General features: G+C 43.6%; 1 protein-coding gene across 2 annotated transcripts in view; it reads left to right on the forward strand.

Moving 5' to 3' along the window:
- The first annotated feature begins 10333 nt into the window (after positions 1-10333).
- Positions 10334-12843, forward strand: part of dusp27 (dual specificity phosphatase 27) — a 40400-nt gene continuing 37890 nt past the window's right edge. Inside the window, exon 1 of one of the 2 annotated variants that reach the window (XM_048540675.2) lies at positions 10334-10460. Coding sequence is in view for 1 of the 2 variants with exons in the window: in XM_048540674.1 (XP_048396631.1) it covers positions 10512-10568 (57 nt within the window). In the remaining variant the exon portion in view is untranslated. The other variant, XM_048540674.1, reaches the window with a different exon arrangement.

Raw genomic sequence — 12843 nt, forward strand, 5'->3', positions numbered from 1 at the left:
ATTACTGTAGTGACTAAATACTGCAGCGTGTGATGTTGTTTCCTGTCTATCCTCAATACCTTCTTCCTAAGGCTCACAAGGAATCCTTCGGCCTTCCCTGCTAATTTCATTCCCCACCTGGACCAGGGCTCCATTCTTAGAGTATGTAATTTAGTAAGCAGCAGTTTCCAGATGACATGTTTGTTCAGGTTGGGAATTTGGCAAAAAGCAAGCTGCTGATCATTAAACAGAGCTAAACCTCCCTTCTAATGCACTCAGATGAGATGCCAGCCAATGCCCCGTTCCTGTTCTGGAAATAAAATCACTAAATGTTGGGTGGTGGGGTGCTCCGGTCAGCTCAGGACATGCCAGCTCAATTGGAGCCCTCTGTAAACAGCTGTGGGCATTGGCTACATTCCAGTATGTTAGAAAAGCTGTACTTTAACTCTGTATTGGGCAGAGGAGGAGGAGGACTGGAGAATTTACCACAACATTTTCAAGCTCAGCGGATATCGTTTAGGGTTCGTGTGGCATGTTTCCTCATCCTCCTTTTTTCAATGATTAATAAAGTCTGACTCAAATTCTCAAACAATTGAGGAAGTATTTCAGGCCCAGCTTTACATCACTAAGCATTGTGCAACACTTTCACAAGGAGGTAAAGCACAATAGATGAAATCGCAGAAATTCCCTTTAGGAAATAAAAAGCTGGCTACCTCCCTCCGGTTCCACATAAACACTTCATTTTACACAACTGATGCAGAGAGGCACAGAAGTACAAATGAATGTGGTACTTCTGTTCCACTGATCATCTGCTGTACAATGTGACTACTCTATTATGAAGTTAGTGGTAAAAGCAGTCCTTGGACATACCTCTGTTAATACACCTAGAATAGAATACACACTAGAAGAAGCTATAAATGCAAGAAACCAACTGAAAGTATCTTTTTCAAGCAGTTCCCAAGAAGAAGGAAAAAATATAATGCCTGTATTTCATCAGACACAATGTCAGGGCCTCCCAGAGCCCTCTTCAGAGCTAATAAAGAGCCAATGAAGTATAGACAGAGCTCCCACAAACAACAATGACATAATGACTGACTTCTGGCTTAATAACATTGGTTAAATAGTGGCCTGGACATCAGGGAAGGATACCCCGATCGTGGAATCTTTTCCATCCACCTGAGAAGTCAGACAAGATCTATCCATTGTACATAGGCATGTAACACAAAAGATTTCTCAAAATAATTAGCATAATTTAGCTCTCTTCAATCCTCATAAAATTTAGAATAGAGTCTATTTCTTTTACCATCTTTGAATAATTTGAAAAGACTTCGTGAAATATGTTGCTAAAAAATATGTTCATTACGTGATACAAAGAATAAAAGATGAGACTTTCTGAGAGCCCAGAGTTGCTATGGAGCAGAGGCTGGGAGAGGTTGCAGCAAATATTCCCATCAATTGCATTTTTTTTCAATGTATTGATTAATATTTGTTGGATGCAGTGAAGGACTGCTGTCACTCTGGATGAGAAATCCCAGATGTTGTGGTGACCGGGTGGAAGATAGTAGCATCACTTTCCGCTTGATTTGCCACCATTGTCCTCTGGGCTCAGAGTCAATACAGATGAGCAGCACGGAACAGACCATTCTGTCCAATTTGTCCATGCCATCTAGATATCTGTAATTAATCTAATCCCAATTGCTGGATTTGGCCCGTATCCTTCAAAACCCATCCTATTCATATACCCATCCAGATGCCTTTTAAATGTAAGATAATAAAGTGTGAAGCTGGATGAACACAGCAGGCGAAGCAGCATCTCAGGAGCACAAAAGCAATGCAGATGGTACCATGTTTAAAGTCCAATTCATGTCTCAACATTTTGAATACATATCCACCAAAATCCTGAGAAAGGGTTTACACCCAAAACGTTTTGTTGCTGTTTATTGTTTTTGCTTGCTGACAAATCTGCTGATCATGAATGCATTGTTTTTCCAATTTTAAATTCAGAGCGAAATACCGATCAACTCTGTCAAAGATGATATCGGGGTGTCCCAGAACTCAACCACTCTGTTTATAAGCATTGATCAGAAGGAACGAGCGTAAAACCTTGGGGCTACAATGAACAACATTGATGCAGATACCTGTTATATATCTCCTCTGATCTGGAATATGCAAAGCAGGGGATCCTTTTGCATCAAACGTTTTGACTTGTCATTCTGTTGGGCAGGCTTCCCAAGATTTTTTAGTGAGGGAATCAGGAAACACAGTGCTTCATGAAATCCAGTCTCAATAGTTTCACAGATAATAAAATGTGAGGCTGGATGAACACAGCAGGCCCAGCAGCATCTCAGGAGCACAAAAGCTGATGTTTCGGGCCTAGACCCTTCATCAGAGAGGGGGATGGGGTGAGGGTTCTGGAATAAATAGGGAGAGAGGGGGAGGCGGACCGAAGATGGAGAGAAAAGAAGGTAGGTGGAGAGGAGAGTATAGTTGGGGAGGGAGGGAGGGGATGGGTCAGTCCAGGGAAGACGGACAGGTCAAGGAGGTGGGATGAGGTTAGTAGGTAGGAGATGGAGGTGCGGCTTGGGGTGGGAGGAAGGGATGGGTAAGAGAAAGAACAGGTTAGGGAGGCAGAGACAGGCTGGGCTGGTTTTGGGATGCAGTGGGTGGAGGGGAAGAGCTGGGCTGGTTGTGTGGTGCAGTGGGGGGAGGGGACGAACTGGGCTGGTTTTGGGATGCCGTGGGGGAAGGGGAGATTTTGAAGCTGGTGAAGTCTACGTTGATACCATTGGGCTGCAGGGTTCCCAAGCGGAATATGAGTTGCTGTTCCTGCAACCTTCGGGTGGCATCATTGTGGCACTGCAGGAGGCCCATGATGGACATGTCATCTAAAGAATGGGAGGGGGAGTGGAAATGGTTTGCGACTGGGAGGTGCAGTTGTTTATTGAGAACCGAGTGGACGTGTTCTGCAAAGCGGTCTCCAAGCCTCCGCTTGGTTTCCCCAATGCAGAGGAAGCCACACCAGGTACAATGGATACAGTATACCACATTGGCAGATGTGCAGGTGAACCTCTGCTTAATATGGAAAGTAATCTTGGTGCCTGGTATAGGAGTGAGGGAGGAGGTGTGGGGGCAAGTGTATCACTTCCTGCGGTTGCAGAGGAAGGTGCCGGGTGTGGTGGGGTTGGAGGGCAGTGTGGATGGAACAAGGGAGTCACGGAGAGAGTGGTCTCTCCAGAAAGCAGACAAAGGTGGGGATGGAAAAATGTCTTGGGTGGTGGGGTCGGATTGTAGATGGCGGTAGTGTCGGAGGATGATGCGTTGTATCTGGAGGTTGGTAGGGTGGTGTGTGAGAACGAGGGGCATCCTCTTGGGGCGGTTGTGGCGGGGGCGGGGTGTGAGGCATGTGTTGCAGGAAATGCGGGAGAAGCGGTCAAGGGCGTTCTCGACCACTGTGGGGGGAAAGTTGCGGTCCTTGAAGAACTTGGACATCTGGGATGTGCGGGAGTGGAATGCCTCATCGTGGGAGCAGATGCGGTAGAGGCGGAGGAATTGGGAATAGGGAATAGAATTTTTGCAGGAGGGTGGGTGGGAGGAGGTGTATTCTAGGTAGCTGTGGGAATCGGTGGGCTTGAAATGGACATCAATTACAAGCTGGTTGCCTGAGATAGAGATTGAGAGGTCCAGGAAGGTGAGGGATGTGCTGGAGATGGCCCAGGTGAACTGAAGGTTGGGGTGGAAGGTGTTGGTGAAGTGGATGAACTGTTTGAGCTCCTCTGGGAAGCAAGAGGCGCCGCCGATACAGTCATCAATGTAACGGAGGAAGAGGCGGGGTTTAGGGCCTGTGTAGGTGCGGAAGAGGGACTGTTCCACGTAACCCACAAAGAGGCAGGCATAGCTGGAGCCCATGCGGGTGCCCATGGCCACCCCCTTTGTCTGTAGGAAGTGGGAGGAATCGAAAGAGAAGTTGTTGAGGGTGAGGACGAGTTCGGCTTGGCGGATGAGGGTGTCGATGGAGGGGGACTGGTCGGGCCTGCGGGACAGGAAGAAGCGGAGGGCCTTGAGGCCATCCGCATGCGGAATACAGGTGTATAGGGACTGGACGTCTATGCTGAAAATGAGGTGTTGGGGGCCAGGGAATTGGAAGTTCTGGAGGAGGTGGAGGGCGTGGGTGGTGGCACGGACATAGGTAGGGAGATCCTGGACCAAAGGGCAGAAATTGGAGTCCAGATAGGTGGAGATGAGTTCGGTGGGGCAGGAACAGGCTGAGACAATGGGTCGACCAGGGCAGGCGGGTTTGTGGATTTTGGGGAAGGAGATAGAAACAGGCTGTGCGGGGTTGGGGAACAATGAGGTTGGAGGCTGTGGGTGGGAGGTCCCCTGAGGTGATGAGGTCATGAATGGTGTTGGAGATGATGGTTTCGTGCTCGGGGGTGGGTCATGATCAAGGGGGCGGTAGGAGGAGGTGTCAGAGAGTTGGCGTTTGGCCTCGGCGATGTAGAGTCTCCCCTTCCCCCACCGCATCCCAAAACCAGCCCAGTTCGTCCCCTCCCCCCACTGCACCACACAACCAGCCCAGATCTTGCCCTCCACCCACCGCATCCCAAAACCAGTCCAGCCTGTCTCTGCCTCCCTAAACTGTTCTTCCTCTCACCCATCCCTTCCTCCCACCCCAAGCCACACCTCCATCTCCTACCTACTAACCTCATCCCACCTCCTTGACCTGTCCGTCTTCCCTGGACTGACCTATCCCCTCCCTACCTCCCCACCTACACTCTCCTCTCCACCTATCTTCTTTTCTCTCCATCTTCGGTCCGCCTCCCCCTCTCTCCCTATTTATTCCAGAACCCTCACCCCATCCCCCTCTCTGATGAAGGGTCTAGGCCCGAAACATCAGCTTTTGTGCTCCTGAGATGCTGCTGGGCCTGCTGTGTTCATCCAGCCTCACATTTTATTATCTTGGATCTCCAGTATCTGCAGTTCCCATTATCATCAATAGTTTCACAAGAATGTTTGCCACAATATTTCCTTCTAACTTTTCACTAATGTGTTGGGTCACCTTGGCATTCCTACAACACTATCTGGTGCAGCCATACCAGGCAATCAATGGACCAGTGATTGTTTCACATGCATAACTATAAGACAGCATTCCCAATATACAAGCTACCACTTAGTTTGACTTTAACAGTATGGTGTGTGAGCAGTTCTGACACACAGAATTGATACATGTTGCTAATGCAAGATTTATTCATACTTGGAATGCTGCAATACTTCACCTTGGATTGTGGCATAATGTGGTAAAGGGGAAACAGCCCAAGCTGGACTTATTAGAGGGATAAACTCTTATCTCCTGTAAGAGAGGTCATCCTCACCATCATTACATATGATAAAACTGTGTGAGTAGAGGAGAGTTAAACTGGAGGTGTTGTTTATGATTAAAGCTGACAACAAATGTGTTCCTGTTGAGTCATGTCTGTCACTTTATTTATCAACTGATACTGAGGCATGTAGTCAGTCACAAAAATATGTCACATAGAAAATATAGCAGTGGAAATGTTTTGCTGGTCTTTGATTGCTGAAGAGAGCAATCTGAACTGCAGTGCCTAAGGTTCTAATCTTACAGTGCCTGAATGTAAAATGGGATCCTTGAGTGGGAAATTCCAGAAGTAGCAATGTGTGGTAGGGAGCTGGCAGAATGACTTTCAAATCTCATCCCCCCAGAACAGCAAATATGAGGAGAGAAAGGGAGAGGAAGACTAGTTCTTTGAATGAACTGGAACTGTTGATTTGTGTGGTTCACCTTATCAATGCTTTAATTTTGAATTTTACAGACATTCCTAACTGATTGTTGACTAATATGAATGCAATGCTTTGAATATGCATTGCCCCATTTATTTGCCACCTTTGTATTAAATTGAGCATAAAAAGCAATGGCAGAGCTGTCAGGACACCAATTATTCAGGTTCTCATTGATATCTGTACAAATCATTGTCAACCTTCATAGTTGCAGGAAAGTGTTCCTTTCCTCTTCCAATAGGTACAATTCTAGTCTGTGGTACATGAGATGCAGTGCTAAAAATACTTTTCTACTTTTAGTGCTTAACATAGAACATAAAACATAGAACAGTACAGCACAGTACAGGCCCTTCGGCCCACAATGTTGTGCCAAACTTTTACCCTAAACCTAAGGTCTATCTAAGTTCCACCCCGCCTTATACTATCATCCATATGCCTAGCTAATAGCCGATTAAATGCCCCTAATGAGGCCAACTCCACTATCCTCTCCGGCAATGCATTCCACACCCCTATCACTCTCTGAAAAAAGAACCTACCTTTGATACCTCCCCTATATCTACCTCCACTCACTTTAAAACTATGTCCCCTCATAATAGCTACCTCCACCCTAGGAAAAAGTCTCTGGCTGTCCATTCTAACTACATCTCTGATCATTTTGCACACTATCTCACTTAACCTATCTCACTTATCAATCCTTAACCTGAATATTTGTTCATTACATCATTGGACCTTTCGATAATGACACAAAAGATTCATTCATTTCTTGAGCATCTGATCACATGGTTGAAACTGTGATTTCATGAAACTCATGTAAATCATAATGATGTAACTGAAGACATGATTTTAAGATGACTGTATGGAGGATTTGACTGATCTGTCAATCTCATTGTCAAAGAAATTTTGACAAAACAAACTAAGAATTTAATGAGAAGAAAACATATACCAAAGTTTCAACTGTAATCAAAGTATTTATTCAAAATTTAAACATACTACTGTGTGAATTCTTTCACTTCCATAGTGATAATTTAACTGGCAGGCATTCGTAATTCTATCACTCCTAACATGTGCAACCCCAATGACTTCAACAGAGCTGGTAGAGCACTGTTATGGCCCTAATGGGAACCTTTGAGGTACTTTGTGATCAGCAACACCTCTGAGGTTGAGCCTGTATGGACCTCCTGCAGACCACAAGAATTCAGCTGGTACTGCGGTGGTTGAGAACAGTATCACCATCCTGAGAGAGGGCACAACTCTCACATTTGCTGCTTTTCATGCCCATAGCCCTGTCATGCTTTCAGGGCTGCCAACCCATTATAACCTATTCATGGTCCCTATTCTCAGCTTTTCTTTCTCCCTGGCTTAACCAGTATCTATCTCTTTGTCTGTCCAACTGTCTCTCTTTCCGTGGGCTCCATTGCTGCCTATCTTCTCATTGGCCCTACCTGAATTACTATGGATGTTCACCAGCGCTTTGTGTTTCACCATGTGTTGTCCCATTTAACTCATCTTATGACAATCAATCTCTTTGCTGGCATTCGAGAGTAATGGAATACATGATGGATCAAAGGATGACAGTCTTCCTCAGAAATATTCACCTCTTCCAAGATGTATTTTTCAGGGAGGTCTTGCTGCTGAAAATGAAATGGAGAAATGAAATAAAGGCCAGGATTGAAAGGCTAGTCATTTGCAAATGAAAGACATTGCAATGCATATTGCATGGAGCAAAGGAATGTGTTTATACATTTCCCAGATATTTATGAAGGAGTGAAAGCAATAATCTCCAAGGCCTTGCTGCAAGGAGGTACTGTGTTTCCATTTTTCGTACACTACCAGTTCTGGAGGAGTGATTGGAGCTCCAGTACTTGCTGCTCCAATTTTGACAACACTTTGCATCTTCCAGTTTTACCCTTTTCCCTTCTATTGGGTTTGTGCCTTGTCCGAATGAGTGAGTGAATGAGAATTGTATCACCGACAGAGGAAACTGCTGATACATGAGACTTCTACATCCTATGTAAATGTTGAGAGCAAGAAGAAACTAATAAATGCAAGATGGGGAGATATTGATTAGAAAGTGCATGCCTAGAGTATGGTGAAAAAAGAGCCATGAGGGAGGTTAGTGATTGTATCAATCAAGAAGAGACCACTGCTAGTGGATGCTGTTCAGAGAACAAGCAGAGTGTACATGTGTTTCTGTAATAATAATATTGAGTGGTGATATGAGAAACCATGTGCTAACTGGTGAAAGATATGACAGAGAAGAAGGCATTGTGCGGAATGAAGCAGGTGGCAGAGCCTTGGGAGAAAATAATCGTGAGGCCCGACGTTTGAAGTAAAATCCACACCTGTTTGTGGCTGCAGCAGCTGAATCCTGAACTTACATTAAAACGTAGCTTTGAAAACCATAAGCTTTCCATGATGTATTCAATAGGACCTAAGTGTGTAACTGAATCGTAATATTATCTGAAGCTAACCGGGTCAATGTAGTCCGTCGTTCACTCAGCCTCCTTATGTTCTGAGGAAGGGTCACCAGACCCGAAATGTTAACTCTGATTCTTTCCTTCACAGATACTGCCAGACCTGCTGAGCTTTTCCAGCAACTTCTGTTTTTGTTCCTGATTTACAGCATCCGCAGTTCTTTTGGGTTTTGTAAAGATTTGTAGACACTGGAAATCTGAAACAAACAAAGCCAGAAATAGATTGTGGAATGCTACAGGCCTGGCAGCATCTGTGGAGAGAAAGCAGAGTTAATGTTTCAAAGGCCCTCAAGATTTGCAATGTTAATTCTGTTGTGTGTCCATAGATATTGCAAGACCTGCTGAGTTTCTTTGGCAATTTCTGTTTTTGTTTTGTTCTTTTTTGGTGAATTTTGTGAGATGTTGAAGGTCTTGGTAAGGCAGCTGCAATCCCAATGAAAGATCCACAATGCATCTTCCAGGTGAGCTCTGGAAGTCGTACCCAGTGAGAGCTCCCAGTCAGCCAGAAGGCCTTGACCCCAGTCTCAGTTAGCAGCAGAGTTGGAAGGTTGACATTGGTCATTCCTGCTTAGAGTTTAATTTTGGGGGAGGTGGGAAGGGGTCAGAGTTTGACTACACCATTACCTCAGGAACCCTTGCCATTCTGTGCTCACCACTTCCAGGAGTACAAGATTCCATCACACGTGTCAAAGAATTATAGAATCTGAAAAGCTTTATTTTTCATTTCAAACCACTATAATTTTTTTTAGATTAAAAAAAAATTGGTTAATCACAGACCAGTCATGAATCCAACTCAATTCTAGTTAGTTCGTTTGCAAGGTTAGCTAGCTCACCTAGGAAACTAGCTAGTGTTCTGAATAGAAGATAACAAAGTGTGAAGCTGGATGAACACACCAGTCAAAACAGCACCTTAGGAGCACAAAAGCTGATGTTTCGGGCCTAGACCCTTCATCAGAAAAGTATTTTGAATATCACTGACAGAATGAGCTCGATTCTAAGACACAATAAAAACTGTAGATGTTGGAATCCAAGTTATACCAACAGGAGGCTGGAAGAACACAACTGGCCAGGCAGCATCAGGAGGAAAGAAGTGAATGTTTTGGGTATTACCCTTCTTCAGAACTGGATGTGGGGTAGGGGGAGCTGCAGATAAAGGGAGGTTCCACCCACCCACCCCACACACTCAGCCTCCTGTTTGTTTACCATGCTCAACTCTAACTCTGGCTAGAGATCTGTCCCCTCCTTTGCCTCTTGGGAGGGAAGGCAATGGCAATCATGCCCCTCAGCAGACAATGAGCCGTGGATCTGTCTTCATCTACTGAATGACTTATGAGGATTTAGCTGTAAGAATACATTCTGAGACTATACATTAAATTACCATAAGTTTGTTACAAGTGATGCTATCTGCCCTTGCACAATGTCGTTTGTGGCTATTTTCCAACATAGGAAAAAAATTACAAAAATGATAACTTTCTGGTAAGGGAAAGTGAAAACTCTGAAACTAAACTACAATCAAAAGGGTACAGGGTCGGAATACAAACCTCTGAAAACTCATCCTGATTTAGAATGCATTAACGAAGTGAGAGACTTGCCCCCACGCGGTCGAAACAATCCTTGGGCCTTAGTGCTGGCAGTTCACGCCTTCAGTTTCTGTTTTATTCCTGAGAAATACTGACAAGTATCACTTCCATCTGCACTCCTAATGGTGTCGTCTTTACAGGGTCTCATTTGCATTGTCAAATCATTTATAATATTGTCTCCATTACTTCCCACCAAGTTTTCTGAATGCTTTAACAGTACATTGCAATCAGGTGAACAACGAGCGTTTATCGAAGGATATTGACACGCTTTTGTTAGATTCTGAAATCTGAGCCCATCACAAGATTAAGTCTGATTTATTTGTGTGACTGAAATAACACTGATGTCACCAACTGCAGTTGAGCAGATCCTATATAAACATGGTTCAAATAAATAAAAAAGTTCAATATTCGTTAGTTATATTAAATTATTAATCAATGAAGGATTTAAATAAGATTAAAACAAAAGAGAAAACGAAGGAATGTTGAGCGGTTTTATTTTTGGTTGCTGAATTGTCACTTGTCCGTGCGGCGTCAGTTTCTTTGTACATTGCAGGCAGACAGCCCTGTGTCAGGATCTCCCTGGCCGTGTGCAGCTCGGAGTGTTCTTGGTGACAAGATACGCTTTAGTATCCAGGTAAGACCCACGTTCAAACATTTTCTGACGTTTTTGTTTCACTGCCGACTGATGGGAAGATCAGGGAGTTTAATTTATTTTTCTCTGAAAGCTGTCTTGAAAGAAACGGTAAGCTTCTTTTTAAAATTAAATAAGTAAACATCGATACTGCCCGAATGGTGTCGCCTGTTATTGCCATCAAAGGGCACATTCCATAGGACTGAGTGTGCCTGGGGGTGGGGGCAGCTGGCTTCTGCAACCAACAGCTGTCACAGCCTCAAAGTAATCGCCAATCTCTCATTTCATGCCAGTGCCTCTCCAGCTACACCGCGTTTAAAAGCATAACCCTGTAGTTCTTTTTGGCTTTCCTTTCAATGTGTACCATGAACGCTTTCACCAATGGAAGATTAAATCTAAAATAACTCCATGTAGAGATTGAAAATATTTTTGTCAGTTTTTTTTTCACTCGTAGTCCTCAAAAATAACCAGATTAAATGTCAGCCTGTTGAGTTAACAGGCCAATGAGCGCACATTGCAACATAGGGGAAAGTTCATAGTACATTCATTCGTTTTCTTTAAAGGATAGAACATAAATCGTATTTTCAGAATATGTGGAAGCCAAGTTGATTTTGCTCAGTTCTGTTTCCCTCAGTTGTAATGTTTTTAAACCAGTCTTATCTCATACCCTGTAAAAGCAATATACCACAGACATTGGAAATCTGAAACAAATATAGAGAATGCTGGAGAAACTCAGCAGAGCTGACTGTATGCATGGAGAAAGACAAACTGTTAATGTGACTTCTCTTCTTGGGATCACAACTCCTCTGGGACTGTTGTATCAGTGATAATGGGAACTGCAGATGCTGGAGAATCCAAGATAATAAAATGTGAGGCCGATTGAACACAGCAGGCCAAGCAGCATCTCCATGACTCTTGTCCACTGAGAAAATATGGTGAACTCAACTGCTGTGCCCCAGTAACATATCTAGTATTGTTTGGGCTGCCCAGATGAAAAATACTGTAACTTGTGCTCTGAGATGCTGCTGGACCTGCTGTGTTCATTCAGCCTCACATTTTATTATCCTCTGGGACTGTTGTCAATTTTAAAAATGCTAGCAACTGGGAGGCAGTGTTAAAGCCCACTGGATGCATCTTAAGGCCCGTTCAGAATTTTTAAAAAAAATTTGACAATATTTGTAAACTAGTAAGGTGGATAAGGAAGAACCAGTGGATATGGTATGTATGGTTTTTCAGAAGGTTCTTCATAATGGGGTAGCTGGCAGAGATAAATTCCATGAGATGGGCTTAATATATTCACATTGTTTCCTGTCTATCAACCAATTTTTGATCAGAGTGTGGAAATAAGTGAGTATTTTCCCAAGGGCAGGCATTGACTCGTGGGATATTGCAGGCATCAGTGCTTGGATACTGATATTCACAATGTATATAAATGATCTGGATGAGGGAACCAAATGCATCATTTTCAGGTTTACTAATGACACAAAACTAGGCAGGACTGTGAGTTGTGAGGAAGAGGTGAGGTGATTTCGACAAATTGAGTGAGTGGACAAATAAATGGCACTTGCGGTAAAATGTAGCTAACTCTGAAGTTATACACTTCAGTGTGAAGAAAATAAAGGAAGAGCATTGTTTAAATGGTGATATATTTGGAAACGTGAATGTACAAAGTGATATGTGTGTCCTTGTGCGCCAGTCAATGAAAGTAATCAGGCAGGTGCAGCAAACAATTCGGAAGACAAATGGTATGTTGACCTTCATTGCAAGAGGATTTGAGTTCAGAAGTAAAACATGTGTATACATGTATTCTGCTAGTTACACCCTCAAAAGTCTCCAGTAGATTGTTAACTATGAATTGCCTTTCATAAACCCATGCTGGCTTTGTCCAATCCTATTAATTCTTTCCAAGAGTTCTTTTATCATGTCTTTTATTTTAAAAAGTTCTAGCATTCTCCCTGCTGCTGATGTTACGCTAGCTGGTCTGCAACTTTCTGTTTATTCGCTCCCTACCTTTTTTAAATTGTGAGATTACATTTGTCACCCTCCAATCTGCAGGAGCTGCTTCAGTCTGTAGAATTTTAGAATCAAATATTTCTACATATATGTTATTGCCTTACCTGTTGTGTGCAGTTTTCATCTTCCTACATACGAAAGGATATATTTGCCATACAGGGAATGCAGCAGAGATTCAATAGGTTGATACTGGGGATGGCAGAATTGTCCAGTGAGGGAAAATTGGTTTGATTAGTCCTGTATTCACTAGAGTTTAGAAGGATGAGAAAACATCTGACTGAATTTATAAAATTCAAACAGAGCTGGGAAAACTAGATATAAGAAGGATGCTTTTCATGGTTTGGAACTCTGCAACCAAGGGACACTGTGTCAG

The sequence above is a fragment of the Stegostoma tigrinum genome, chromosome 12, assembly GCF_030684315.1.
Source record: "Stegostoma tigrinum isolate sSteTig4 chromosome 12, sSteTig4.hap1, whole genome shotgun sequence".
Taxonomy (NCBI): domain Eukaryota; kingdom Metazoa; phylum Chordata; class Chondrichthyes; order Orectolobiformes; family Stegostomatidae; genus Stegostoma; species Stegostoma tigrinum.